The sequence below is a fragment of the Ciconia boyciana genome, chromosome 19 (genome assembly GCF_034638445.1).
Source record: "Ciconia boyciana chromosome 19, ASM3463844v1, whole genome shotgun sequence".
NCBI lineage: Eukaryota > Metazoa > Chordata > Aves > Ciconiiformes > Ciconiidae > Ciconia > Ciconia boyciana.
Window position 1 is genome coordinate 2,001,861 of NC_132952.1, and position 25,604 is coordinate 2,027,464.

Consider the following 25,604-nt stretch of genomic DNA (forward strand, 5'->3'; position numbering starts at 1 on the left):
GGAGGGACACTTGAGGCACAGGTCAGGCTCTGCCCACAGATTTACACTCTAAACTCAGGGACCTTCTTAGTCTGCACAACCGTAGCACAGTTTTGTTTTTCCTGACATCGTCCCAGGGCTCCATTCTCTTCCACCATCCAGGGTAACGTTTTCCTCAGCCTCATTGGGGTGGGATTAGAGATCATCTGAATCCCTGTCAGGAGCACACTGATCCTGGCAGAAGTGTGAGAAGAGCCAGCTGAGCCCTTTTTTTTGGGAAACCTGGCAATTGGGAAGGACATGATGTTAGCTGGCGAGAGGGGAGCAGGCATCGCGGTGTCTGGCTCCAGCGAGACAGCGCTCCTTCCTTCAGTGACACGGATCCCTTCTGTCTGGTTCCTTTTTTTCTTTTTTTTTCTTTTTTTTCTTTTTTTTTGTCAGAGACACTGTGCCTATAATAAGCATTCAAAATGAGTCTTGCTGGGCCAGGAGAAGGGGAGGGGAAGAAAGAGGGGGAGGAGAGGGTGAGATTTGGGGGGGGAGGGGGAGAGGGAGGAGGGGGTTTAAATAGCAAAGAATTAGAAAAAAAAAATCTGATGCAAATCACTAGTAGAGAGAAAATTATGTGCAATTACCCAAGCGATACTGGGCAGCCGTGCCCACCCCAACCAACAAGATCTCATTAACAAGCAGAAAATAAGATTGAAATGGTGTGTAAAAGAGCTGAAAAATGAATTTGAATGCTGCATTTGTCCACAATTACCCCCTCGTTCACACATATTTTATTGCAATTTTTTTATTATTCTTAATCTTTCCATCCCTCAAAGCAGATTGGGAACATCCTGGCATTACAGTTGCTGAGGGAGGAAGCATTAAGGATTCCCCGTTTCCCTGAAAGGAGACCCTTCTATCGCTCGAATTTTAAAGGGTTGGTTTTGGACGGATAAGGATTCATTTCTCCGGCTTATCTTAGTGTAGGAACATGTTCTTCTAATATTCTTTAACCTCTGACGCTCTTGGGTGCCACCCCACACGAGGGTTTTTCTTTAACCTTGCCTCCTGGGTTCCTCTGCCTTCCTTTTCCATCTCTCCTTCCCCTTTCTCCTACCCTCCTTTTCCACTCCAGTTTTTTTCCATGTGGTCTCTGCTCTGTTCCCCCTACGCTGTCTCCTCCGCATTCCCTCTGCAGCCCCATCTCTCTAGAGGACCGTGATTCCCTCAAACAAAGTGTCTGCCCTTCAGAAAGTGGCTGCTGTCCCTTTTCTGTGTCACAATTATTCCTTACACCCAGTTTCTTTCTCAGTGAGCCGTCTTCAGCCTCCCCACGACCTTGTGGCAGATTGCACGCGGGATTTTTGGAGAAGGAGGTGAACACGTGCTAAAATCCGTGTCCTTTTTTTTGCCAGAGGGATGGGAAGGGGGCATGGGAGCTCCAGGTTTCTCTCTGGGAGAAACTGGCTCTGCTGAGACTGCGTTGGCGTTTTCCCTTGCTCGGTGTCAAATGCAGCTCCATCCCTCTAAACTTTTAACCTATGCGTCCCAGGAAAGCTGGTAGTTTTTCCACTAAAGTTTCTTTCCTTTTTTTTTTTTTTTTTTTAAATTTAACCAAACAAAGCCCATCTGCTCTTGTCAATTAGACGCCTCTGCTCCCAGCAACGGGAAAAGGGGAGAATGGAACATTTTTCTCATGTGAAAATAGATACGTATTTATTTGCCTGATTCCTAATGACTCTGTTTCTGCGAGCAAAGGAGTAGGGTGTGAAGGGGGAAATTCATATCTGAGGGGCCAAAACGCTTTCTGTCAATCTTGAGGTTTCATGAGTTTCCTCGATTGATTTGGGTGCTCAGGTCCCGTTGAAAACTGATTAGAAACAAATAAAGCAGCATCTTATTACCTTAAACCTAACGCTAATGCTCTGGGTGGCACTGACTGCGTTTATTCCTATGTGATTTCCACTCCAGACATTATTCTCTGTGTGTATTACTGAGATGTTAAAATACTAGAAACACTGAAGGATTTCAGAGCAAGCAGTTGGTTCCTGAGCCTTGAATTCGATAGGAGCTTTGTCATTACCTTCGGCGGGTCCAGGATCAGCCCCCGTGGCACTGCACTATTTGTAAACTCAGGTATCAGAAGTAGACAAATTGGGGAGAAAGGGGAATAAGGAGTAAATAGGAGAAGAAATACAAGAAAAAAAACCTGAGGAGAATGACAAGACCAATGACAGCAGGAGGAAGAAATGCAGGGAGTTGTGAAAGTGTCAGATAAGCCCCCAGACCTCAGAGCAGGGAGCACGTATTTAAGACACCTAGGGCTAAGACATGGAAATCTGTACCCAAAAATCTTTAAATATCCCTTCCCACCCAGACCCCGCTACCTGCTTACGGGGTGGTGGGAGCAAAGCCGAAGCCGGGTGGGTGGAACAGGCATCGCAGACACTGTAATTCCTGCTGAAATCCGGACAGGACTGGTGGGGCTTTCAGCTCTGCTCAAACACCTCTCCTCTGGGTCCTGTCTCTTTTACACACCAGGGAGGGTAAGAGGGACTTGGCCGGGAGACACAGATTTGGAGAATTCAAATGCAGGATTTGCCCTGCTTTATGATTAATAAGGGAACTCGAGACGAGGCAGGCAGGGCAGATAGAGAAAATGAGAGATTAGCAATTAATACAGCATCCAGCCTGGTGACAGGCATTTCTGAGCGACCTCTGGCATTCAGAGGCAAGTGTTTTGCCGCATGGCTCGAAGAGCTGCAATAACCCAGGGACTGGGGAGCTGGTGCTGAGCTGTGAGAGGAATCAAGGGACCGCAGCAGGGAAAGGCAGCCCTGGAATGAGGGACACAAGATAGAGGGGAAGCTTAAAAGGGAGAAATGCAATAAAAGGAATAATTAGGATTCAGAGGCAGGGGCATGCGTGCGTGCTCTTGCACGCCTGCGTGCGCAAGGGCATCGATGTCCTGTGCGCACATTCCGTGTGTGCACACCAGTGTGTGTGCCCATGAGTTGTGCGTGCCTGTTAAAATCTAGCAGCGGTGTAACAGCTGTGCTCCAGCTGTGCTCTGGCTGTGAAAAGCCATCTATGATAGGAAAAATCTAAAGCAACATACTTTGCAGTGGATCAGGCACTAACCCCAACCTGCCCCCCTCTTTTCTTCCACAAAGGAGGGTTGTGGAAAGTGTGTTAACTTCAGCGGGTGCGACAGAACAGCAGAGATACTGTGCTGGGAGAGGAGGTGGGCCAGTGTATTGCAGGTATACGTGGGTCCATCGCTTTCCTTGCAAGCCTCAAGCCTTCCCCAGCTCAGGAAACACTACGCACTGAAGATGGACGCAGGATTGTGCATTGCTCACATAGTGCCATGTTAGGGGGATAGTGCCATATGTTAGGGGGATAGTGCCATGTTAGGGGGATAGTGCCATAGTGCCATGACCTCCAGCTTTCCTGGAGCTGATGAATTCATTTTGAAAGGGGTCATTATTCAGTACGGTTTATTTTCTGTTCAATTCACCATCCACATGTGCTAACGATGCAGGAAGCTTGCATTCGCTCCCATCCCAAAGCCAGCCAGCTGCTGGGATCACTGACGGATGGGTTGCAGTGTCTTTGGGGCAAAGGGTGCAAGCAGGACTTTTGGGGCTGAGAGGACAGGGAGGTCTTTGGGGGCTGTATCCGTCTCTGGAGCATCCTGGAGGTCTGGTCAGAAGATCTGTTAGGTCCTGAAGCATCAGGAGAGGCTTATGGGGGAGACATACCCTAGAAGGATGCTGCACCGGTCTTTTGTGTGAGACGGAAGGGAGTTCAGGCATTGCGTCAGCTTGCAGAGCGTTTGTCTTGCCGGCTCTCTTGATGCACTGCGTGTGGAGGGGGGAGCAGTATATGGCTGTGCTATATGTGCTTTAGCAGTTTGGGGTTACAGGACTGTGCAGGGGCTTCTGTAGTTTACAGGGAGCATGGGAAGTGCAAAGGAGAGAAGATACAGCTGCGTGTGCAACAGATAATAATGGGGGGCTATCAGGTTGTGGGGTGCATGCCATATGGTGGTTTCTACCTCACACAGTGGTGGACACGAGGGAAGACGGTTTGGGTGCGGCCAGGCCTCCTGCTGCAAGATGCTGCATCCTGCCTTCATCAGACAGGCGTGCACGAGATCAATTTACAGCAGGGGCTGAAGATCAGAAATCCTAGCGGGGTCTGGGGTGTGTGAGTAGTAAATTGATCAAAGGTGCGGAGGGTCTTAGCTCGCTGCAATAAGCCGGAGTCAGCCCTTAAGCCTATCCAGTTTGGAGATGAGGGGGATCTTATTTCAGGGAATAAGTACCTGAAAGGGAATCGTGAGCCACATAAGGGAAAGGGTGGGGAGCTGCTCGCCAAGCAGATATAGGAAAATCACAGGGACTGGCTTGAGAGATTGAAGGGAAAGAGGCAAGGCTGACACCAAGGGGGTTGTTCTGGGGTAAGAATTCACCCACCAAGCCAGTGCAGAGCTGAACAGGGATGTCCGAGCGGCCCACACGGGTGGGAGCTCTCACCACGACTCTTGCTTCAGTGCAAAGCTTGGTCTGGGACCCACTGATGCGTGGGTTGAGGCAGTCCCCGTGGGGAGCTCACCTGTTAGTCTGGGGGCAATATCTGTGCTGCTGCATGCCCCACACCTCCCTCCGGCTGCCCTTTTGGAGGGACACTGGTGGGGGGACGCTCCTGATGGGGAACGGGGAAGAGGGAAAGTGAAGGCTGCTGTTGTCTGTCTGTCTGCCCTGAGATCCAGAGCAGCAGAGAGAGCCCTGCACAGCCTCCTCTCTCTCTGTGTCTCTCCCAGCTTTTCTTCTCCCTCTCCCTTCCCTTCTTCCTCCCTCTCCTCTCTCCTTCCATTTGATGTGGAGGAGAGCTGTCTGCCATTCGCGCGTCTGTACCGAGAAGGGATCAGAAGTTTCAGCGAGCGCTTGGCGTCTCTCCTTTGATCCATGTCCTGAGGCCTGCTTGACAGCGAAAAAAAGCATGGAGACAAAACGACTCAGTCAAAGTGATTCCTGACAACTGTCTCCATGAGATAAGGAAGCTCTCTGTGTCTTGGTTTTTTTTTTTTTTTTTTTAATACCGCCTCTCCGTTTCCATAAGAAGCGGAGTCACTTTAAACCAGAAGAGCCAGCCAACAGCCAAGCTGCACAGAGAACAGCCGAGCAGAGAGCGCCTGGCTGAGCTTTATCATGTTTCCTGTCTCCCTTTCCATTCCTTTCCCCCTCTTTTTTTTTTTTTTTTTTTAAAAAAAACCCTCTCTTTCCCATTTTTCGTTCCCTCCTTTCTACATGCTGTGTTACCCTGCTGCCTTACCCCAATGCTGCCTCTAATTATGCAGTTGTGGAGAAAGCCCTCATTTGCAGGTGGCTGGGACATTATTCAGCTCAATCCCAACCACAGGGAAATGCCTGCCTTCCCCGCGAGGGGCTGAGGGGGAGAGAGAAAGCCCCGTACGTTATCTGACAATAACCAATCCTTTTAGGGATCGGCAGCAGGCCTCATTAATAGCAAGACATTATGCACTGCTGGCCACTTAAGTGGTCCTTAGAGCTGTTCCCCTGCTGCTGAGCCCTAGATTTTTTTTTTATTGTTTTATTTTTCTTGCCTAGTTCATGTCACGCAGGGAAGTGTCCCCCCTTTTCTCTTCTAGCCTCTGGGTTGCTTGCAGGAATGAGTTTGCAAGGGCTCAGTGACACTAATCCTCACTGGAGGATGCAGGACTTGGCATGCGTGTTGGCACATGGGGGACCCCTTCACGCCTTGGAAGGGGACTGTGCTTGCAGCTGGGCTGTCAGGGGGGTCCCCAAACATATGGGCTCCCTCCAGGACAAATGCGATGCGGAAGGGACAGGGAGGTGGCCTCAGACCGTGATGCTGAGGGCAACCTGGCTTGGACATATGAGACAGGACCGCTTAATCCAGGTGAGGAGCTGGGGGAAAGCAGACGTGGCATGGCTTGCTGGGCTCCTGTGCTTCCCCATCCTCAGCTTCCTAACTGGAGGGGACCTGGGGTCTGCCTGAGGTGACAAAGCTTGGCTTAGTAGTGGGCCTAAAGAGGGGGAGATGGCTTAGTGATCCCTGGCAGGATGAGGGACCAGCCGTGTGCTCCGGCTGGCTCAGGTGATGGGGACAGGGATCAGAGTTCATCCCAGCGATGCAGAGCCTCTTTGCCGGGGAGTTCCTCTCCCCCTCCGCTCGCGTAATTAGGCTATTGTTGTAGAGTCTGCTCCGAAGTCAAACTCCATTAGCATGCAGGATGGGGGGTGGAGGGGAGTGAGGGGGGACACACGGAGGGAGAGATTCCCTTCCCCCCAGAACTGCGCTGTGCTGCGCTGATAAACAGTAAATATCGGGGAACAGGATTTCCACATTATCTGAGCGCGGCAGAAAATCAAAATTTCAGTCTAAATCCGAGGAGACGAGGCTCATAAGCTCCTCCAGCTGATACAGACGCCGAGCCCAGCCGGCAAGGCTCAGGAGGCACAAAATAACATTTTTTCGTTCAAAAAAAAAAAAAAAAGAAAAGAAAGAAAAAAGAATGAACGAGAGGGGAAAAGCAAGATATATTTGGGGGCTGACTGCAAGAAGGGGAGAAGAAGAGGTGGTGCAAAGCAGAGCATTGTCTGATGTTGTAACCCTTTTCTGATGAGGAAATAAATACCCGGGTGTATTGGGGAGGGGGTTGGACACTGCCCATCCAATGAACTTTCCAGTCAGCGGCTCTGGCTCAGCAGAGTGTTGCTTGGGGATCGACCTGTAGGACACTAACAGCTGCTGGAGGATGATGGCAAACCTTTAATTAGCGATTAGAGTGCGCAGCTGAGCACAAATCCAGCCCCGAATTAGGAGCCACATGGGGTCTCCCCGACCCTAAAAGCCAACACTGGATTCAGCAGCTCTGTCGGGAGCGTGGGTCCGCCAGCTCTAATGAAGCTCTGGGCCACGCGTGCTGCTAATAGCACCTCCGTGCCCTGCTCCGGCCCAGCAGACAGGGCAGGAGCCACCCCGGGTGGGCACCAGCTCCTGCCGTGGGACTCGCATGCTGCAGCGAGAAGGAGGCAATGCTGAGGCTGCCTGCGAGCCGCTTCTCGAGGGGGCACAGGGCTCCCTAAAAATGAGCAGCAGTGGTGAGAGCCGGTCAGCCATGCAGGAGAGCTGGGCTGGAGGTGGTCACTGGTATTGCAGTGAAAAAGGGATGTGGTTCTGCCTGCTTCTAAAGGAATTTGCTCCCTCTGCATTTGTGGCGTGGTTTCATGGTGCTTTCTGCTCTCCTAGGGAGCAAGGTGGTTTCAGCGCCAGATAGGCCTGGTATTCCTAGGGCGTTCAGTTTAGCTACTTGCTGCGTCCCAGACATTTTTGCATCCTTAGCTGGATCCGTGCTCTGTTTCCTGATCTTGCCTACATATAAGACTCCATAAAAGCATTGCTTGCTGCAGAATCTGTAGCTTCAGGTTTTTAGCCCAAGGGAATGCACATTTCTGTACAACACCAGAGGCTTTGAGCTCTCCCTGAGGCTTTTAGTCATTGCTGCTTGGAGCAATGGAGAAGAAAAAGGAGGGACCAGTTGCAGAAAATGTTTTCTTGGTTTCTGTAGCAGCCACTTCTGTCCTTCTGCTCCCATCACTAGGCCACAGGCTCGTTATAACTCAGAACGCAAATAAATTCCTCACTCTGAGCTGCTTCCTTAGCTCTCAGTCTCTGCCCAGCTCCCATGAATGTCCATTCCCCTTTCCCTACCTCATTTCTATGCCCATCTACAAAATGGCATCTTTCATGCCAAGAATTTTAGGGTCTATGTTCCAACTCCAGCAGGTTTCTAGTATAAACTCTGTCCGTACCATATAGATCCAGGGGCCATGGGTGGAACTGAACCCCCAATATTTATGTTTCTCACAGGTTCTCAGTAACTTCAATGCTTGAGTGACTTCTGCTGCCAAGGAAAGGAGGGGTTTTTATTTCAGATGAGGAGGAAGCAGGTGTAACAGATGCCTGTTGGAAACATCAGAGTCTTTCATACTGGCAAACTGACTTGCACTTGTTAAAGTATGGGAACTTATAGGATGCTGCCGCTGGCATAGGATGTCCCAACTCCTTTGCACTGTTGGCTCAGATCTTCTTCTGTAGATCTTCTTCTTCTCAGATCTTCTGTTCTCTCTTCTCCTCAGTATTGGGGCAGGTGGAGGGGGCTGGTTTTCCTCAAGTATTTGTCCTTTCCCTTCTCACAGGTATTTACACAGACACCTCAGCAGTCCTAAAACTGAAAATCTGCATCAGAACTAGGGTGGCATCTTTCTGGTCAGATCATCTGGGTCTGAGGTCAATGCTACCAGAGTGGCTGAGCCATTTTACATCAGCTTAGAATCTGTTCATGCATTTTAAGGAGCAAGTGCCCCACATCTCTTTAAAAATTAAGATCTTAATCCTGTACCTTAAGATTGGTATTTCAAAATCCCTTGGCATGCATGCAGGGCTTTCTTCTGCTGTTTAGCACAGTTAGCATTGCTTTAGGTTTCACTGTTTGAACGGTTGTCAGCAAAGAGTTTTGGCCTCCATTAATTACAAGAAAGGCTGGTTTAACACTGAAACATGTGCTGGACTGCTAATCAGCATGCACTGCTGTATCAAATATATCTCACCCAACACAAACCCCATCCAGGGGCTATATAGAAAGTCATGGGGATATTTGACTCTAAATATCTCCAGCGTCTTTTACTTTCCAGCCTCTTTTACCTACAGCATTGAGCCTCAGACAGCTCTTGGCCTGTTGGCCAGCCCATTGTGTACTCTGGTTTTTCCCATCGTGTCCACATCATTACACCAGCTCTCCAGCTACATCCTCCCAGCCATGCCAGAAGATTGCCTGTCCCCCCCCAACCCCACGAGCTCCAGCCTCTTCCTCCTTCCCCCACCGCTTGTAACCCAGCTCCTGTGTCTCTCCTTGCCTGCTCCCCTTGTTTTATTTCACCTGGGGTCTCAGAGCTGTGGTCCCTGCAAGAGGGTTTCTCAAACCACTCAAGAGCTGCAGGCTTGTCTGGAGGGCGAGAGGTCAAGCACTAGCAAGTGTTTCCATTTAGTTCCAGATACCAGCCTGACAGGTGGGTGCCTCTTGATTAATTCCCAGCTCCCCTAAACGCTCCCGTCGTCGTGTGCTGTGGTCCCGTTCAAGCCTAGGCAAAGTTGGCGGGGAAAAGAGGAGAATATTGGAATGCATTAGGTTCTCTCCATTCAAGCTCTTGCAATGGGACCGTGGCTTGGAACAGTTGCAGATCTTCACCTCCAGCACTCTTTGTGCTGACAGTACTTTCAAGTAAAGATGTGTACTTAGAAAGTACAGCCAGAAACCTTCAAAGACCCCAGTTCTCCCAGCTTGGCTGCAGTGGTGCAGTTCTGAACTAACTGCATCTTCTTGCTAATCTACAGTGATGCAAATGTCCAGCTGAGGTTGATACGGTCCAGGAAAATAAGGATTTGGGATCAAGGGAGCATCCTCATCATCTGAGCTGACTCGAGCCTTGGAGGTGGGCTCTGAAGAGGTTTGTGAGCTCTGTGTGGTGCGAAGTCTGGCTGCTGCTAAGTGTGTCAGTCAGCTTGTGTTGGTTCCTGACCAGTAACAGCTATGGTAGCATGATTTTGGTAATCTTGAAGGCAGCATAGTCATGCTGTGGTGATTCTCCCTTTCAGACTGTTGTCATTTAAAGGTAACAAAGAGAGAATGTCACCCAAATTCATTGCTCTTAACTAACATGCTTCCATTAGGGGCTCAGTCATCTTACATGCTCTAGATGATAAGTGCAGAGAGACAGAGATATTCAGAAAATGAGTCAGACCTCAGAAAAACTGAATCAGTCTTTGTTGATGCCATGGACTATGGAGATATTTATTTTGTCTTTACTGGAACAAGTCTTTTGCTAGAGTCCAAGGCTAAGGAGTTCTTTTTCCCTCTTTCTCATTCCCTCTTTCACACACACTGGTTTATAACGGTGTCCAGAAACGCTAGAAATCTCACCAGAACATCTCTGCACACATCCACGCTGGAGAAATTCCCAAGGTTTACATAGCTGAGAGAATTTCAGAGAGCAGGTAAATCCCATTTACCCAGTTAATGCTCTGAAATGTCCCGCCGAAGGTTTCAGTGGAAGAGCCGAAGAGAGGGAAGGTGATTTAATGTTTGTGGCAGCAGAGGACTGGAAGTCATGAGACTCATGTGCCCTGCTGCTAACTTGGTTGCCCAGCCCTGGCAAACTACTTACTCTTGTCTGCAGTGGTTTCCCCATCCATGTAACAGGGAGAGTTAGCGTGGATCTGCCATGCAGGAATCCAAGAGGCTAAAATCACAAAGGGCTACAAAACACACTGAAGAGCAGGGAAGGACAAATCCAGCATCCTATAGGTGTTACAACCTCATGAGCAGCAAAGCATCCAGCAGTGCTGAGATCCTAGGGAAGCAGCCAACGCCTGAGCACTATTTTTTTTTATTTTAAAAAACCTCAACTTATTAAAATTTTGCCCGGCTGCATCTCTTGCTTATTCAAATACTGCCAATTTCCGTGGATCTGATATCAGCTCCCAGCATCTCCCAGCCTCAGTGCTTGGGTTATATGGAGAGAGAGGAAAAAAACCTGCAAGCAAAATAAAAGCCGCTATCTGACAGAATCTCTCCTGGGGATCTCAGTTATTAAAAAAAAAAAAAAAAAAAGGAATCATTTTTCTCTTAGCTGGTGTTTGTTGAATGTGCAGGAGCCATAGGCAAATTTTTGCTAATTTTGTGCATGCTTTTATCATGCTGGTGATTCACTGGCAGCTTTATCCTCTGATAAGTGGATTAGTTGTTGAGCTAAACAAAAAGGTGTTTGACAACCAGGAAGCTCTAAAGAACATATTTGTTTTCCAAATAATGGAGCTGTGTTTGTTGCTCAGTGCAGTGTGGGGTGGTGTTGTGAATTTCATTAGCCGAAAGGAAAGGCCTCAAAGCTTTTCTCCCTTACACAAGGCAGTGGTTCAGTAGGAATGTCTCCCTCCTATCAGTGGCAGGTTATTTTTTTTTATTTGCTTTGGTCTAGTAGTTTGGCCCCGGAGTGATGCTGATTAGGGAGTGGCTAATGAGCTGTGTCGGCCTGAGAGCACGGCATCTTTTGGCGGCGGGGCCAGGCACACGCCAGCTTCATTCGGGGGTAAGCATCACGAGGCTGCTGGATGGTTAGCAGAGCCCTATGGCTCACAATTAGACCCTGACTTCTAGGGCTGGGAGCTAAACTGAGGGCACGGAGAGATAAATTGACCGAGTAGAAGAGAATAGGGCTAAAATAATGAGCTTAACTTTATCTAAGACTTTCATTGTAATATCTGAGCATCTCATCATCCTGGGATGTGTTTCTCCTCACAGTACCATGGGGAAGGTTGTTATCTCCAAGGCCAAGAATGGAGGCACAGGGGTTTTATCCTGCTTAAATGTAAGGTAGGAGCCTGAGACTTTGTCAAGGCCCTTTGCTAGCTCAAAAGGCCTTCTCTGTAAATGTGCTTCCATATTTAGTAATTCTATATTTCTATGCAGTTGTATGTTTATTTTCAGTCCTTTGGAGTCCTTCTTTCCACCCTCCCCACTCAGATGCCCACAGCCCTTTGGCCATATTAGCTAAGTGCCTGGGAGATGATGGGAATTTTTCCCTTGGAGCTGCCAAGAGCTTGGTGACAATCACAGTGGTTGGGGCCAAGCTGTGCCTAGCCCAGTGGGTCCTCTCCAATAGCGACCACTAGCAGACTCCTCATGAGGATCAAGAACCGGGCCTCTCACTATTTTCAGCTCAGGGGATTTCCTTAAGAAAGGTGGATTGTCTGGTAATCCTCAGTGGACCTTTCTTCCAAGTACTTACCCAGCCTTCTCTTCAATCCACACAGCTTAGCATCCATTGCTTCTTGTGGCAAGGAGTCCCACAGGTTGACACTCCACTGAGTGAAGCACCGCTTCATTTGCTTTGGACTTCACCCCTACTATATTCATTCAAGGGCTCGTACTGGAAGTGGCGGTGAATAGTCAATTGATACTCACCTTCCCTGTGTCGTTCGTGATTTCTTAGGCTGCCATCAAATCCTCAGAGGCTGGGGAACCGGGCAAGGTGCTGATTGATTCCAGCCCACCTTCACCAGCAATGCTGATGGTGCAGTGGCTTTTTTTTCCCCTTGCTTGGGCCATGGCAGTTTCACAGTGAGGGCCCTGGAAGGAACGATGTGGGTTTGTAGAAGTGTATTTTGTGCTTGGGCAAGGGTTAGAGGCACCAGCTCAGGCTTATAAATCTCTGTGGATGCTACTGATAGCAGTGGGAGATGCGTCTCCTGTGGGAACGAAGCATCTTTTTGCATCCTAATGCCAAACGATATGTTCTCCGGTGTCCTTTTGAAATATAGACAACCTTGGTGATAAGAAGAACATAATCCCAGTGCTTGAAACAGGCAGCTCCATCCCTCCTGACATTTTTAGGAGCCCACAGAGATGGAAGGATAGTCAGCCACGCCATTCCTATCCCCTCAGCTTTACTCACGCGACGGCCAGACATGAATCCAGTAAAGCTTGTTTTCCCCTGGCAAGGGGCTAAAAGCAACGTACTTTTCCCTGACAGCCGCCCCTGGCTGGGAGCGTGATATGAAGAGGGAGCGAACGCGGTGCCATGAGAAAGGGGGGAGGGCTGTGAACAGATCTGCAGTCGCTAGCAATTGCTCTCTCAGCTCTGGCATAGATGAAACGGGGGGAGGGAGGGAAGAAAGGGGGGAAAACGGCAGTGGAAGAGCGAAAGGTCCCCAGCTGGCTGTTAGTGGCATCTGCACTCAGAGTACAGACTCCAGCTGAGAGCTATTTCACTATTTATTTACATGTAATTATTGCTATGAGGTGCAGATATTAACACTGTCAAGAGCAATTTGCCCTGACATTTTTCACTTGCTCTGTTCCCTGACGTTTTGGGTTTGGTGGGATTTTTTTTTTCTCTCTCTCTCTCTCTTCATCGCACTGCTTCAGTTTTGGCAGCGCAGGGACCAGGCTTTTTAATCCAGCGCCCTTCGCAACTCATTAAACTTTGAAATTTAATTTTGTCCGGAGAGGAGCCGGGGCGCAGGGAGCGTCTCCCACCCCCCTCTCCCCACGCTCTCGCACCCGCCACCCATCTACAGCAGTTCAAGCATTTCCACTCTAAACAAACCAAATTTACCGGTTGCCGCGTTTTCAATTGGAATGCAATCTCCAGCATTAACCTTTGCTTTCGACGCTGCATTTAAAACACACAGAAAGGTGCCCAACCATTTATTAGGGGGAGAGTTTGAAAGTGCACGTAGAGAAAGCAAATGCAGAACAAATATTTTTTGAACCAGTGCCAAGACCAGCATAGAAATCACAACCCATTTCAAAAGGTGGGTTAGGACCAGTGACTGTTTCCTACTTCTTTAGGCCCCATTTTTTTTTCCCCTTCCCTTCACTCTGCTCCTGCCTAAACCATCTGATTTCAATAGCTGGTGACACTTTAAATTAAGACTTCCGGCCTACGCTCAAGCCCTGATTTAATGAGACAGTTGTTGTATGTCATCTAATAAATACCAATTGTGCATTAGAACTTATTTGCCAAGCAGGAGCAGTGACGTGACAGGCACAACTCACCGCAGCCTGCTTTTTTTCTCAGCCAATATGGTGCTTGTAATCATTTAGCATTTGTTTAATGCACAATAGACCATATTTCCCCCCGGCAGAGCTCCACTGCGCAGTGATTCACAGCCATGTTTTATAAACCAGAAGGAAAAAGCTAGGTGTGTATGAGAGTCTGAAGGACTATGCCAGGGTGTGTGTGGGTTGTGTTTATGGAAGGAGTAGATGCTGAGTACTTCCTCAGTGCCTGTGCATGGTGAATTTTTGGAAGGGATTAATTAATAATTCCCATTCCTCCATTTTATCTGCAGCACCTTAGGCCCTTTTTTTCATTCTTAGAGTTGGACTAGACTCTTGACTTTGCAGGGGAATAGATTCAGGAATCTGGTGCCTTCCCCCTCATTCTTTTTCTTCTGTGTTTGCTTTCTTGGGATGGGAGTAGAGAGCGAGCCAGGCCCGAGGGGGGCCAGCCAGTCCCCAGATCTGAAATATCCAGTGTCTTGGGGCTTTCGGATTTTGTTTCTTTTTTTTGTGCAGGGTCTTGTGCAGTGCTTGAGATGTTGTTTCTTTTTTTGTGCAGGGTCTCGTGCAGTCAAGGAGCAGGGACGTACTCCTTGACTGCAGCACTTCTGTGTCATTGTAACACAAATAGCAATAGGAATGGCTTCAGTTATAAATCACCAAGTCCTGTCGTGTATCTGTACCATGCTCACCCTGCAGCGGAAAGGATAACTGAGATCACTACGGATGAGGGGACGGGTTGCTGGAAAGAGCAAAATGGTTTCATTTCATTCAACACTCTCTGGAGAGTTTATTTTTCTCCCTTTATAAACAAAGGGACGAAAACGTTGCAATTGGATATTTCATTTTCAATATCTTTTTGTTACAAATTGCAGTGTTTTACTTCATTTTCATCTTTCGATCAAAAATTTGTATTTGCACTTGCATCCCTCACCCATTTCCTTTCCATTTTCATTTATGCTATTTGAAAGACTTTCTTGCATCTGAAAGAAAACGTTGTTTATCTTTTTCATAGCATTTATTCATCACCTGTCAACCCTTTGTAAACCTTTTAGAGAGGGACCTGTAATATAATGCAAAAGCTTAGTAGTATTTTCATTACTGCAGGCTGCGTGTTTAAATGTGATCAGAGCCCAGCATGGAAACTCAACATTTTCTGTTCTTAGCTCTTTCTCCATATGCCTCTCTACCCATCACCTGTTTTGTGTGTGGCGGTGAAACAGAGCTGATAAAATTGTTCCCGTCTGTGTAAAACTTTCTTACATCTTCCAGGGAAAGGCCTATAGATACACTAAACAATTAGCATCATATGGCACTATGACGTTCCCCTCATTTCTGTGCTTAACTTATTACAAGAGGAGAGGTAAGGCTGTCTGGAATGAGGACATCAACCTTGGCTTTGGGATGTTCAAATTCCTTCTCCCCCATAAACTTCTGTGCCGTCTCGAGTTTTAGCCTTTATTGGGCTTGTTTTTCCACTCGTAGGGTGAGAGGTGGCAGCCCTGCTCTGCTTAGTGCTGGTGATAAATACATTAAAGTAGGTCACAGAAATCTTTGAAGAAAAGAATGTTACAGAACTAAGACACATTTCTGCTTTTTACGTAGGTGTGACTTTGGATAGCATGTGCTCTGTCCTGCTGCTTTCTTGGGGGGTGTCTGAAGGGTCAGGATGCTCAGCTCTTGCTGGAGTTCAGGGGGCTTGGCTCCCTGATACAGAAAGCTCCAGACTCCTGGGCCTTTTTGTGTGGACAGGAGGTTTTTCTCTCCACATAATGACCAAGGGAGAATTAATCAGATGGGGGCTTTATTATTGGTGACCCAAATGCACCCACAAAGCTCAGGCACCAGCTGGTACATACATTAACTCCAGTTTTGCTTAATCTTGCAGTTTTTAAGACAGTCTCATAGTGGGGCAGGGACAGGAGAAGACAGGACACACAGATTTTCTGAGGATCTCTCAGGTGCTGACATTGACACAGTGGTCTGAACCTAGGGCAAGGTTTAGGGCAAGTAAGACCCAGTCAGTGGTCTTGTTTTTGGGCATCAGTCTTTCTGCTTTGCCCATGGCCTCAAGTCCTGCATCCTCCCATGCGCAGCACCCCTTCCCCAGGGTCCTGAACTTTCTGCCAAGTCTCGATTCCTCTCTAAGCCGGAGGGTGCAAACCAAATGGGGGAAAGCCGTGCCCAGGGCTGCTGATCCATGCACTAAGCTCTTCCCCCAGCAGTCGTGACCGGGGGTACCGGGGTGCAGCGAGAGCGGGGAGTGTGGGAGATAACCACTGATGTTGTCAACGCTGCCGGGACTTAACGTATTGTGAGATATGGCAGCTTGTTTGCACGGGTGTTAACCAGCCTCTCCTGTCCCCTTCTTGTCACTGCCCAGTCCCTGCCACAGCCAATCTGTGTCCTAATCTCCATCAATTAACAAGAAACACTTTCGCCCCCTCGCTCCCCCCCCCCCCCCAATACAGACACCCACCCTGAAGCCTCGGATAAAGAGGAAAGAGCCTCCCCAGCCTCGACCCTCTCCCCCTTTACTTTCCACTAACTCAGCGCAACCAATTAGGCATCTGACACCCGTACTGGCTGACAAATTGTTTCTGTCATCTGCTTTCTGTCTTTCATTAAACGAGAGGCGGAGGGGGGAATTGGGAAGGGGAGGGGGGGCTGGGAGATGTGATCTCCCATGCTTAGCGAGGCCAGATACATTAATTACAAAACGGCCATTTGCAGCATGAAAATGCATTAATTAAATTTATGCAATCATTATCTTTAAATAGTCATATCTTTAAAATAATCAGCCCTTCCTGAGTCTTCCCTCTCCTCCGCTAAGTATCTCTAATCCCTTTTCCACCATTTATCTCTGGATCAGCAGTGGCTTGTATGCTTTTAAACTTCTGCATGCGGGAGATGCCTTAAAAACTCTGCTCAAGTAATACAAGGGTGTGATACCTTCACTCTTCCCCTTGGCCCCGCAGCAAGGAGGACAGGCGAGGGGCACAACTCTACTCAGCAAATTATAGGATGTGCCAGTTTTTGGAGGCTTTTGATCAAGATATTTTCATAAAAGAGAGCTTATAGCTCAGCCAGGAGTTGTGGGGTTAATGTATAAAGTTCTTTGCTTGCATTTGTACAGGAGAGCAAGCTATGTGCTAGTTTACATACCCACTTAGTAAATGTATTGCTGGTTTTGTCTGGAAGAGGTTTAATTTTAGTGAGGTAACAACCCTTCCCGTTGGTGCAGACATAGCTTTGCCAGCAGACAGCTACCTTTCGTCAGTGTATCTTTTTCTTCTTAAAAATCCCTTAGTTCAAGACAGTAAATGATGTTCATAAGAAAACCAAGGTTTTAAAAATAGGCATTTCACTACTCTGATGCTCAAGATAGCTTCTTGGTGGCCTCATATGATAATTCTAAAAAATATTTATTTTGGAGTACCATCAGACGTAGCCAAAATCAAATTGTGCTAGACAAGTGAGATGGAAGTGTAGTTAATCATGTGTTAGCCCAGGAGCTTCTACTTTTATACTTCCTTGTTCAACGGCTCCACTTGTTTGTGATGGCTACTCGAATAATCACTGCAAACTTATCGAGGTTTGTGCTGCTCCTCAGCAGACCCCAGGTGCAGGAGTGCCAAATACCCAGGGAAGCATTAATCTCATCCCCTGCTTAAGTAAGCACCTATAACACCACAGGAAAACTCCAGTCCAAATAGCTTTTAAGGAGCTGGAGGACTCAAAGAGGGATACTTATCTAAACTCAAATCCTTTAGGGCTTTCTTATCGCTTCTGGTTAAAGATTTTGTTCTGCTCTTTGTGTGTCTGCATCGTTTTTAATAAATCCTACATGTTTTTTTTTCCCTATCTGTAATGCCTAGTGGGCCAATGTCCAATTAGATGGGAGCCAATGCGGTGGTATTTGGATCCAAACCTCATGTTGTGTTGAGCTAGAGTCATGAGTTCGGGATTAAGACTAGGTAGAATTTGGGGGAGGATTTTATGGTGACTGAATCCTGACAGATTTCTCACATTTGAGGGGCAGAAATGAGCTCTGGGGTTTCAGAAATGGAAGCAGACAGTAGCTTGTCCTGCACAAGAAAGCTCTCTCGACAGTCCAAGTGTCCCCAGACCCCTCTTCAAGAAGTGCATTATGAAACTATAAGCTGTTTGGATCCAGCACAGCATGAACTTAGTGTAAAGTTGATTACAAATAATGAATACAAAGGGCTCATTTTTCCCTGGACCATCTCTGAGAATGGACATTTCTGGAGAGAAAGGAAAAGCCCTACTATGGAGCAAATCAGGGAAAGAGATTGTTGAGCTAGAACATCTTAGCTGTAAGGGTAATCCTTTATTAAAGCCAGTGTTTTCAGCAAGGATCCCCACTTTGTTCTCTTCTCTTTTCTCCTCTTTGTTTACACTAATGCCTCCACACCAGTGGACTCTGCAGCTTGGTGGATGCAGCTCCATTATGCCCGAGTTCAGATCCTTTGAGGGTTTTGGGGTTCATGTTTGGCATGCAAGCAGCTCCCTGTCTTTCAAAATATCACAGTGCTCCCTAGCAGCAGAGAGTAGTCTGAAGGAAGAGCACGTGGCACTATGTAGGGCTGCAAAAGGCATTTCCTTGGATTCAGGGGCTGTGATTTTCCTACGGGTGAGGGAAAAAGAGGCCCTGACTTTAAAAAGTCATCCCTGTTGTAGCCTCAGAAGATCCAAACTGAGCTGAGGCGCTCCCAGACAGGACCAGGGTCTGGGTTGTTCATTCATTAGGGTGAGCTGAAAAGAGGAACCCTCACCTTAAAAAATTCACCAATCCCCCGCCTAGGAAAGCAGGGAACTGAGAGAGCAAGTGAACAAGCAGCAGAGGAGCTAGCAATAGGAAGCGCTTCTGATTTTCCCTTTCTTCCATTCTGTTGCCAGCTCAAGTTATTAAGTGTTTGGTGCGAGCCTAGCTAGCACTGCACTTGCTGAACTTATCGGGGTTATTTCATCTCCCCATGACCTCTCCGTATTTACGATGGGAGCCCCGGAGGCATTGGCTGTGCTTAACCGGTGTATCTTACACTGCAGTTAAGCTGGACCTTAACTGATTACAGCCCTTGATTGATCAGAGAAAGAGGGAGGGGAAGAGAAAGAGGAGTCCTAGAGCAGATACGCAGGACTATCAGTGCACCAAGCAGCTTCGCCTGGGGCTGGGATATGCCACTCGGGGGATTCTTTGTAGTGCAGCTCCTTTCACATTTATAGAGGCTCCCCCTCCACTTTCCAAAAAGAGAGAGATGGAGAGAGAAAAGCAGGCGAGGGGGGGCATGGAGCGGACTCAAAGGATCTCAGGAAATCTTGTTTCGAAGCAGTAAGTCAGCACTCGCACTCCATTACCAGTGTCCGCAGGGGGTTGTGATAGTGAGCGAGCACAGATCAGCTTAGCTGAGAAATGGGAAAAAAAAAAAAAAAAAAAGAGGGAGAGAAATGGAAAGGGAGGAGGGGAAGAGGAGACCTTTCTGTGAATTTTGGTTTGTCTTTGTTAGTCTCTGCCAGTGTGGGGCTGCTGAAGAGAGGAATGACAGAAGTTTATAAAACAGTTTTAATTTGCTGGGAATTAGCGGTGCTGCCTGATCTCCCCACCCTGCCATTATTCACATCAGACAGATGCACAGCAATAGATTTAGGGCTGATTTAGCAGGAAACCTTGGTGTGTGTTCATTTCTTGGTATTTTGAATCTCTCACCAAGCCCCAAAAGCTTTTCGTTTCCCACCTGCCATCAGCATGTCTGAGCTTACCCAAGAATAGACAAATAGGTGCAGAAGAAAAGACACAAGCCCAGCCCATTTCCAAAGCCAAGCCTAACCTGAATCCTTCTGCTGGTTTGGAAATGTTTCGGAATTCCGGTTTTCCATGGTTGTGCCTTTCTGCTTTCTCATCCCAGGTGACTTTGTGAGTTCCAAAATGCCACAAGCAAGATTCATCTTCCTGCAATTAATACCCTGTGTAAAGTTGCCCAGAGATGCAATGTGTCTCAACAAAGGGGTTTTCCCATGGAGACTTTCCTTTCCAATGTATTCACTTGGCCTTCACAGAGAAATGTATTCATGGGGAAAACAGCATCAGGGTAGAGTTTGCTTGTGGTGACTTCTGTTAATGCAGTCCACTGCCTAGAAATAAGGAGGATGGGGTGGCTCAGTTTGCCGACCAGCACATTTGGGAAGCATTGGCCTTCTTTTAATTGTTCTATATAAAATGTCTTAGCAACTCCAAGTGAATTAGGAAAAACGCTTCATGCTTAGGTAACACAAGATGAATAATGATGTCGATAGTTAGTAAAACTGCCCATTTTCAGAGGGGAGATACTCAGCAGTGCACGAAAGTCAACCCCCCTTGACAGTTTCGAGATGGCAAGGCGCTAGTTAGCCTTTTGGCTTGAGTCTCTCCCGTTTCTGGAAGGGGTGAGTCCATGTCTTTTGATTTTGCTTGTTAGTGAAATTGATGCCTGTAGAACTGGGACCCCCCCTTGCCTTAAACAGCCCCCACTAGCACGGCATGTCTTTTTGTTTCCTCTCTGGTTATCCAGACTACTAAAAGCTTTGCCATCTGCTTTTATCTAATTGATAGTAGAGTTTGGTGCCCTAATGCCAGGGATAGTGGCTTATGTTTCTAGATCAAGCAGTTTTAAATCTAATTCCCATTCACAGTGGTGCCTCCCCCCTTTCCCTCCAAATTACACTTCTACTGCAGGATTTCTCATAGCCCTTACTGGATGTATAACCCTGTGGTGCTTCTGATTTCCTTATGGTATTTCCACTGCAGGAAGAGGCCACTCCTCTTTCCCAGACCATCCAGACTTAAGCAATTTCTCTTACCCCTATAGCTAAGACCTTCCCATTCTTTTGTATAGCTTAGAAACTTTTCTTTAGACCTTCTCCATAATTTGTACATCTCTACAGAAGCAGGGTGCCCAAAACAAGATGCAGTGCTCCAGGTGGAACCTCACCATAGCCTTGAACAATCAGGTAATAACTTCCCATCGCCTTTTTTTCTAATCCTCCCCTTGTGCAGCCTGCATTGGTCTGCTTTGCTGTAGCTCACCATTGCATCCCCAGCTCCATCTCATCCCCAGCATCTCCCCAAGCCCTCTCCATCATGAGTGTGTGGCAGTTCTTCATCCATCAAGTGAACAGGGTCATCTTAGGACACAAATGTTCATCTCCATTTCACCCGCTGTGTCCTAGACCACTCCCCTATGGCGCTGAAACATCCTTCAGATGTTTTAAGTCACTGAAGGGCATTGATGGTATTTCTGGGTTTATTGTTCACTGCCAAACTGTACCACTCTTCAAGCACAGGCCCACAGTAACGGTTTCTGGCCACTTTGAAGGGATCTGGTATGATCTGTCCCATACACACCAGAAAGGTTTCGGGCACATTGTGTTCTGTTCCTGGCTTTGCTTCTGACACACTTCGCGTAGCCTTGGGAAAGGCATTTCACTGGCCTCCACATATTTTCCGATGGAGTGGGGAAGGTTAGGAAAATGAGACATTACTGCTATAACAGCAACAGCAGTGGCCACGTCAGCCCTGGACTCCTTCCGTAGCAGGAAGGACTTGTGAGATTGTGTTAGCTCGTATTCATAGCAGTGTTCTCTTTAGCACTAGTAACATGCTGATGGATGGATTATAAATACCTGGCTAGATGAGGTAAAGCTGGGGCAGTGGAGCATCAGGTTTTTAAACTTTAACCCACAACAAAGGAGAAGTAGAGAGTTAAGTCACCTACTCATTTGTGCCAGTGTGAATCAGGACTGTGCTTGAAGTCAGGGAAGTTTCCCTTAAGGAAGGCTAATGTGAAGTTTGCTCCTGGGGCTCCAAAATTTAGTTGGAAGTGGCATTAGATGGAAGGGACTGCAATTACCTGGATCAGATGTTTTCTAGGTGCAAGAAGTGTGAAGCACTGTCTGGATCCTTGGCCTGATTGCAAAATCAAATGTAATGGGTGTACTTACTGGATTGGTTTGGCATATTGGGATACAACTCAGCTGGGTCTAGTGATTTAGAAAATATTCAAAATTGATTGCTTGGTTTTTTGAGTGCAGTGTTAGTGATTGCTACATAAGTCATTTTAGTCCTACCTAGGGGCATATTTGCATATATTTATCCTCCTTTCAAGTGAAGATCTTCAGGGAAACCATATTTATCTTCTCCCAACTCTTTCTTTGGCTTTCAGTAGTCCTACAGTCACCTCTTCATTTTGTTTCCATTTAATGTATGTGTAGAATAATCGACTCTTCCTCTTCCCACCAAGTGAAAACGAATCCACAGAGATCAAAAAGCATTAATATGAGGAAGGGTTGCCTTCTGCAAGAGAGAAGGAAAAGATTAGCTGAACAGGCTGCAAAATAAAGATGGAAAAGATTAAGCTGGGTCCCCACCAAGTAGCTAAGAACAGTCTTGGAGGACAGAGCATGACCTACCCCGAGCAGAAGCTGAATCAACCACAAATGGCAGAGAGACCAAGCCCTCATGGAGGAACTCAGAGCGAATCCTTAGCTTGGTCCACGTCGTTAGTAAATCTGTAAGATCCAGCATGTTTCCCAGCACGGCCATCAGGCCCCTGTCAGAATTCCCATTCCCTAGGAAGTGGTGTAAATGTTAATGCCACAGAAGCTGAAACAAAGAGAGATTTCAGCTTACAAACACTCTTCACAACACAGAATTTCCGAGTGCTTTTTGCCTGATGTAGTATCAAATATTCCAGCTGATCCCATTTCCAGCCTTTCCCAAAGAGAGAAGCTTTCTACCCATTCCTAGGAAAGCAGTACCACGGCCTCAGAAATACTGCCCACTGCCAGGAGACCCTTCCTCTGGTTTTCCCTTTTCGGTTTCTGCCTGGTATCCAGTTTGCATTCCTTTGGGACCACCCGGCAGCTTCTCTGGACTTAACACCCTTCAGCTAGTTGCAGATCATTACGTCTTCCCTTTATTCAGAACTTAGCCAGGCTCAGCAGTTTCTAAATGCAGCATTTTTCTAAGGCAGCCTCTGATTTTGGACGCTTTGCACTGTGTCAAATCGGGTGTCCAGAAATGGAGACACCACAGAATCAGGGGTCACTCTGGAAAATGCTGTCCGCAGGCTCCTGCCTCCCCATCGTTTTGTTTGCTTGAGTTTGATCTCCTTACAACACCTCTGTGTCTTTTGGGTCATGGGGCAGTGTAGCATCACTGAGTGTAGATATAACAGTCGGACTTGATGATCTTACAGGTCTTTTCCAACCTAAACGATTCTATGATTCTATAAAGCCTGCTGTGTCCAGGGCCTGATGTCTCTATCGGCTGGGTATCTTAGCAAGCCTAAAGCAAACTGATAATGCAGGGCAGGAGGTGTAGGGACTCTGAGGATGTATAGCCTGTCCAGTATTTCCCATAGAGCTCTTGACCGCAGAGACCAGCGAGGTGCAGCAGCCAGGTCTGCGCGGACAAGGTTTTGTTACGAAACTTATCTGCTACCCTCCCTCTCCCCGCCCTGATGTGCTCACACCCTTCTCTATCTAAGTGGTATCTCTCCCTATCACTTGTCTGCCCCTCCAGCCCCTCCTGCCCCCCAACACACCCAACCACCCCCCCCAACCCCCAACCCTAAAATCTGAAGGCCTGATTGCACAGATTGAAGGCCCTAATTGCACTTCCCTTTCCAAAGCCGCATTCGTTTATCATAAAGGGTGCACATTTCCCCTGCTACAGTTTCCACGGCCAGAGGCCCTGAGGGCCAGCTCAGAAATGGAGGGAATTAATTACATTTTTTTAACTCCCCTTCTTTTAAAGTATGGGAGAGAGTGATGAAACGTCCCGGGGGGGGGGAGCAGGGGGGAGCTGCAGAGATGAGGGTGGGGAGGGAGGCAGCAGCAGGAGACAAGGGGGGGCTGGCTCTTTCATCCAGGAGGGTCTTTGTGCATTAACCTTGGTCTCCCCAACACATCAAGACCCCCTACCCCCTCTCCTCCATGACAAATGACCTCCGGAAAGGGTAGAAACAAGGCCGAAGGCTCCTAGCACCATGGCTGTTATTGACTTACCCCGAAGTGCAAGCCCACGCCATGCCTGTGACTGATTTGGGACAGCAGCAAAGGGGAAGGAGATGGGGAAAGGGAGAGAGACAACTGATGAGAGGGAGGGGAAAGGGAAGGCTGTCAGTCACTGTGATGGACAGGTAGCAGATTTCCCTCCAGATAAAACCTTACAGATGTGAAGTGGGTATTGATTTTTAGTTAGTGATGCTAATGCACCAAGAAGTAATAAATTATAAGAAAGCAAGGTCAAAAAGAAAAGGTAAAAGGACTTTGCATTCTTGAGGAGGGGATTTCTCCAGATGCCCCAGACTTTCCTAAGTTCAAAAGTTGCCTGGAAAATTAGTTTATCCAGCTGAAACAAGAAGTCAGATAACACGGGCCTGCCGAGGCTGGAGGGCTCGTGTAGGGTTATCTGTGCTGGGTGTCTGCGTAGCGAAGAGGGAATAGAAATCTCCGGTTCACTCTTGTTATTTCTAACACCTTCGTGTCCTGGGGTGGGAAAGATCGGATGCCGTCCTCTGATAAACCTGTGCAAACAGAGTCTCAGGGGAGCTCAGCCCCAAATTGCTCTCAGCATGCCTGGAAAAGGCAGATGCTTCCCACGGCCAGCGTTGCTGAAGAGGGAACAGAGATCTTTGGGGTTCCCGGCTCAGCTGAGCCCCACAGCCTCTACCAGGGTTCATCTGCAGCACTCAGCCACCCTACCTCCATGGCAGCATCCGGCAGGGATGTGCATCTCACAGCCACCTTCCAGCATCTCCCCTCTTCAACCTCCATACAGTTATGTATCTGTTCACGACCCTGGCATCATCGTGATGAAATATTGGCATCCCTATGTTTCGCCATGGATTTCCAGAGGGAAATTCAGCCCGTCTTTTTCAGAAAGGGGTCTTAGGATGGGATGAATTGTCCTTCAGAGGTATCAGTCTCTCTGTAGAGGGATTCTAGAGGATTAGCAGAGACTAGAACTTTAACTTCCCATGGCTAAGGTTAGTTGAGTTGAGTCCTAGCTTAAGTGACTTGCACAAGCCCTTGTGAGTCAGTAGCAGAGCTGGGATTAGAAATCAGTCCTGATTCTGACTGATTAAAGCCAATTACTGTCTTTAGTAGGATTTGCGCAAGTGTCTTCTCCAGTCTCAGCTCCTCTGAGTTTGAAGGGTGTGAATCTGGGTTTCATTTACCAACGTTGCTTTACATCCCCCTTTCTTTTTAAAAGGGCCTTAGCGGAAGTGTTAATACGACTTCTGCTTGCTTTAAGAGCCTTTTATTTTCTCTGAGTAATATAAAGCAGCTGACTTTTTTGGGGAGATGGCCAGGAGGGAGAGCACTAGAAAACCCTCTGGTCTGTGTGTGGTTCCAGTTGCCCTTCATTTTATAGCGCACGATTTCTTTTCTGCACCTGCAGGGGCTGGCAGTGTGGGCAGCATCCGCAATCCGGCAGCACTGCCAGACCTGGACAGCTCAGGAAGGGAGAGGCGAAACGGCCCGGCTTTGTGCTGCCTGAGCTGGAGCTTTCCAAAAATAACTCGTAATTCATATGTCTGTGTTTTTGCGCATGAAGAAGGATGTTTATTGTTTTAAACATCTGATTCTGCTTGCGAATGAAATCCAATAATGTCTCGTGGCTGCTGTATATGCGAGTATCCTGGATATCTGTCAGGGCAAAGAGGTGCAGGGCGTAGCACCTATAGTTAAGGTGATGCTGAAGCTATGAGGTCTGTCTGCAGCCGGGTGGGATTGAGGGGCAGAGAAGGAGGATTCGTAGCTGAGCCAGATCAAAGTTCGTGACCCAGCTTAGTGGAAGGTTACAAATAACTTTGCTGCTGGAAAACCTACCTTCAGGCTGCACTCCCATGATTTCCCTGCTGCATAAGCCTTGAGGCAGAGGGGTTTACGTTAC

General features: G+C 47.7%; 1 protein-coding gene across 3 annotated transcripts in view; it reads left to right on the forward strand.

Annotated features, from left to right (window-relative positions):
• PAX7 (paired box 7) overlaps positions 1-25,604 on the forward strand; it is a 101,252-nt gene that overhangs the window by 69,224 nt on the left and 6,424 nt on the right. The window contains exon 8 of one of the 3 annotated variants that reach the window (XM_072883853.1): positions 20,588-20,653. The exons of the other annotated variants lie outside the window; for them this stretch is intronic. Coding sequence (XP_072739954.1) covers positions 20,588-20,653 — 66 coding nt within the window. The remainder of the gene's footprint in view (positions 1-20,587; positions 20,654-25,604) is intronic. 3 annotated transcript variants of the gene reach the window in all.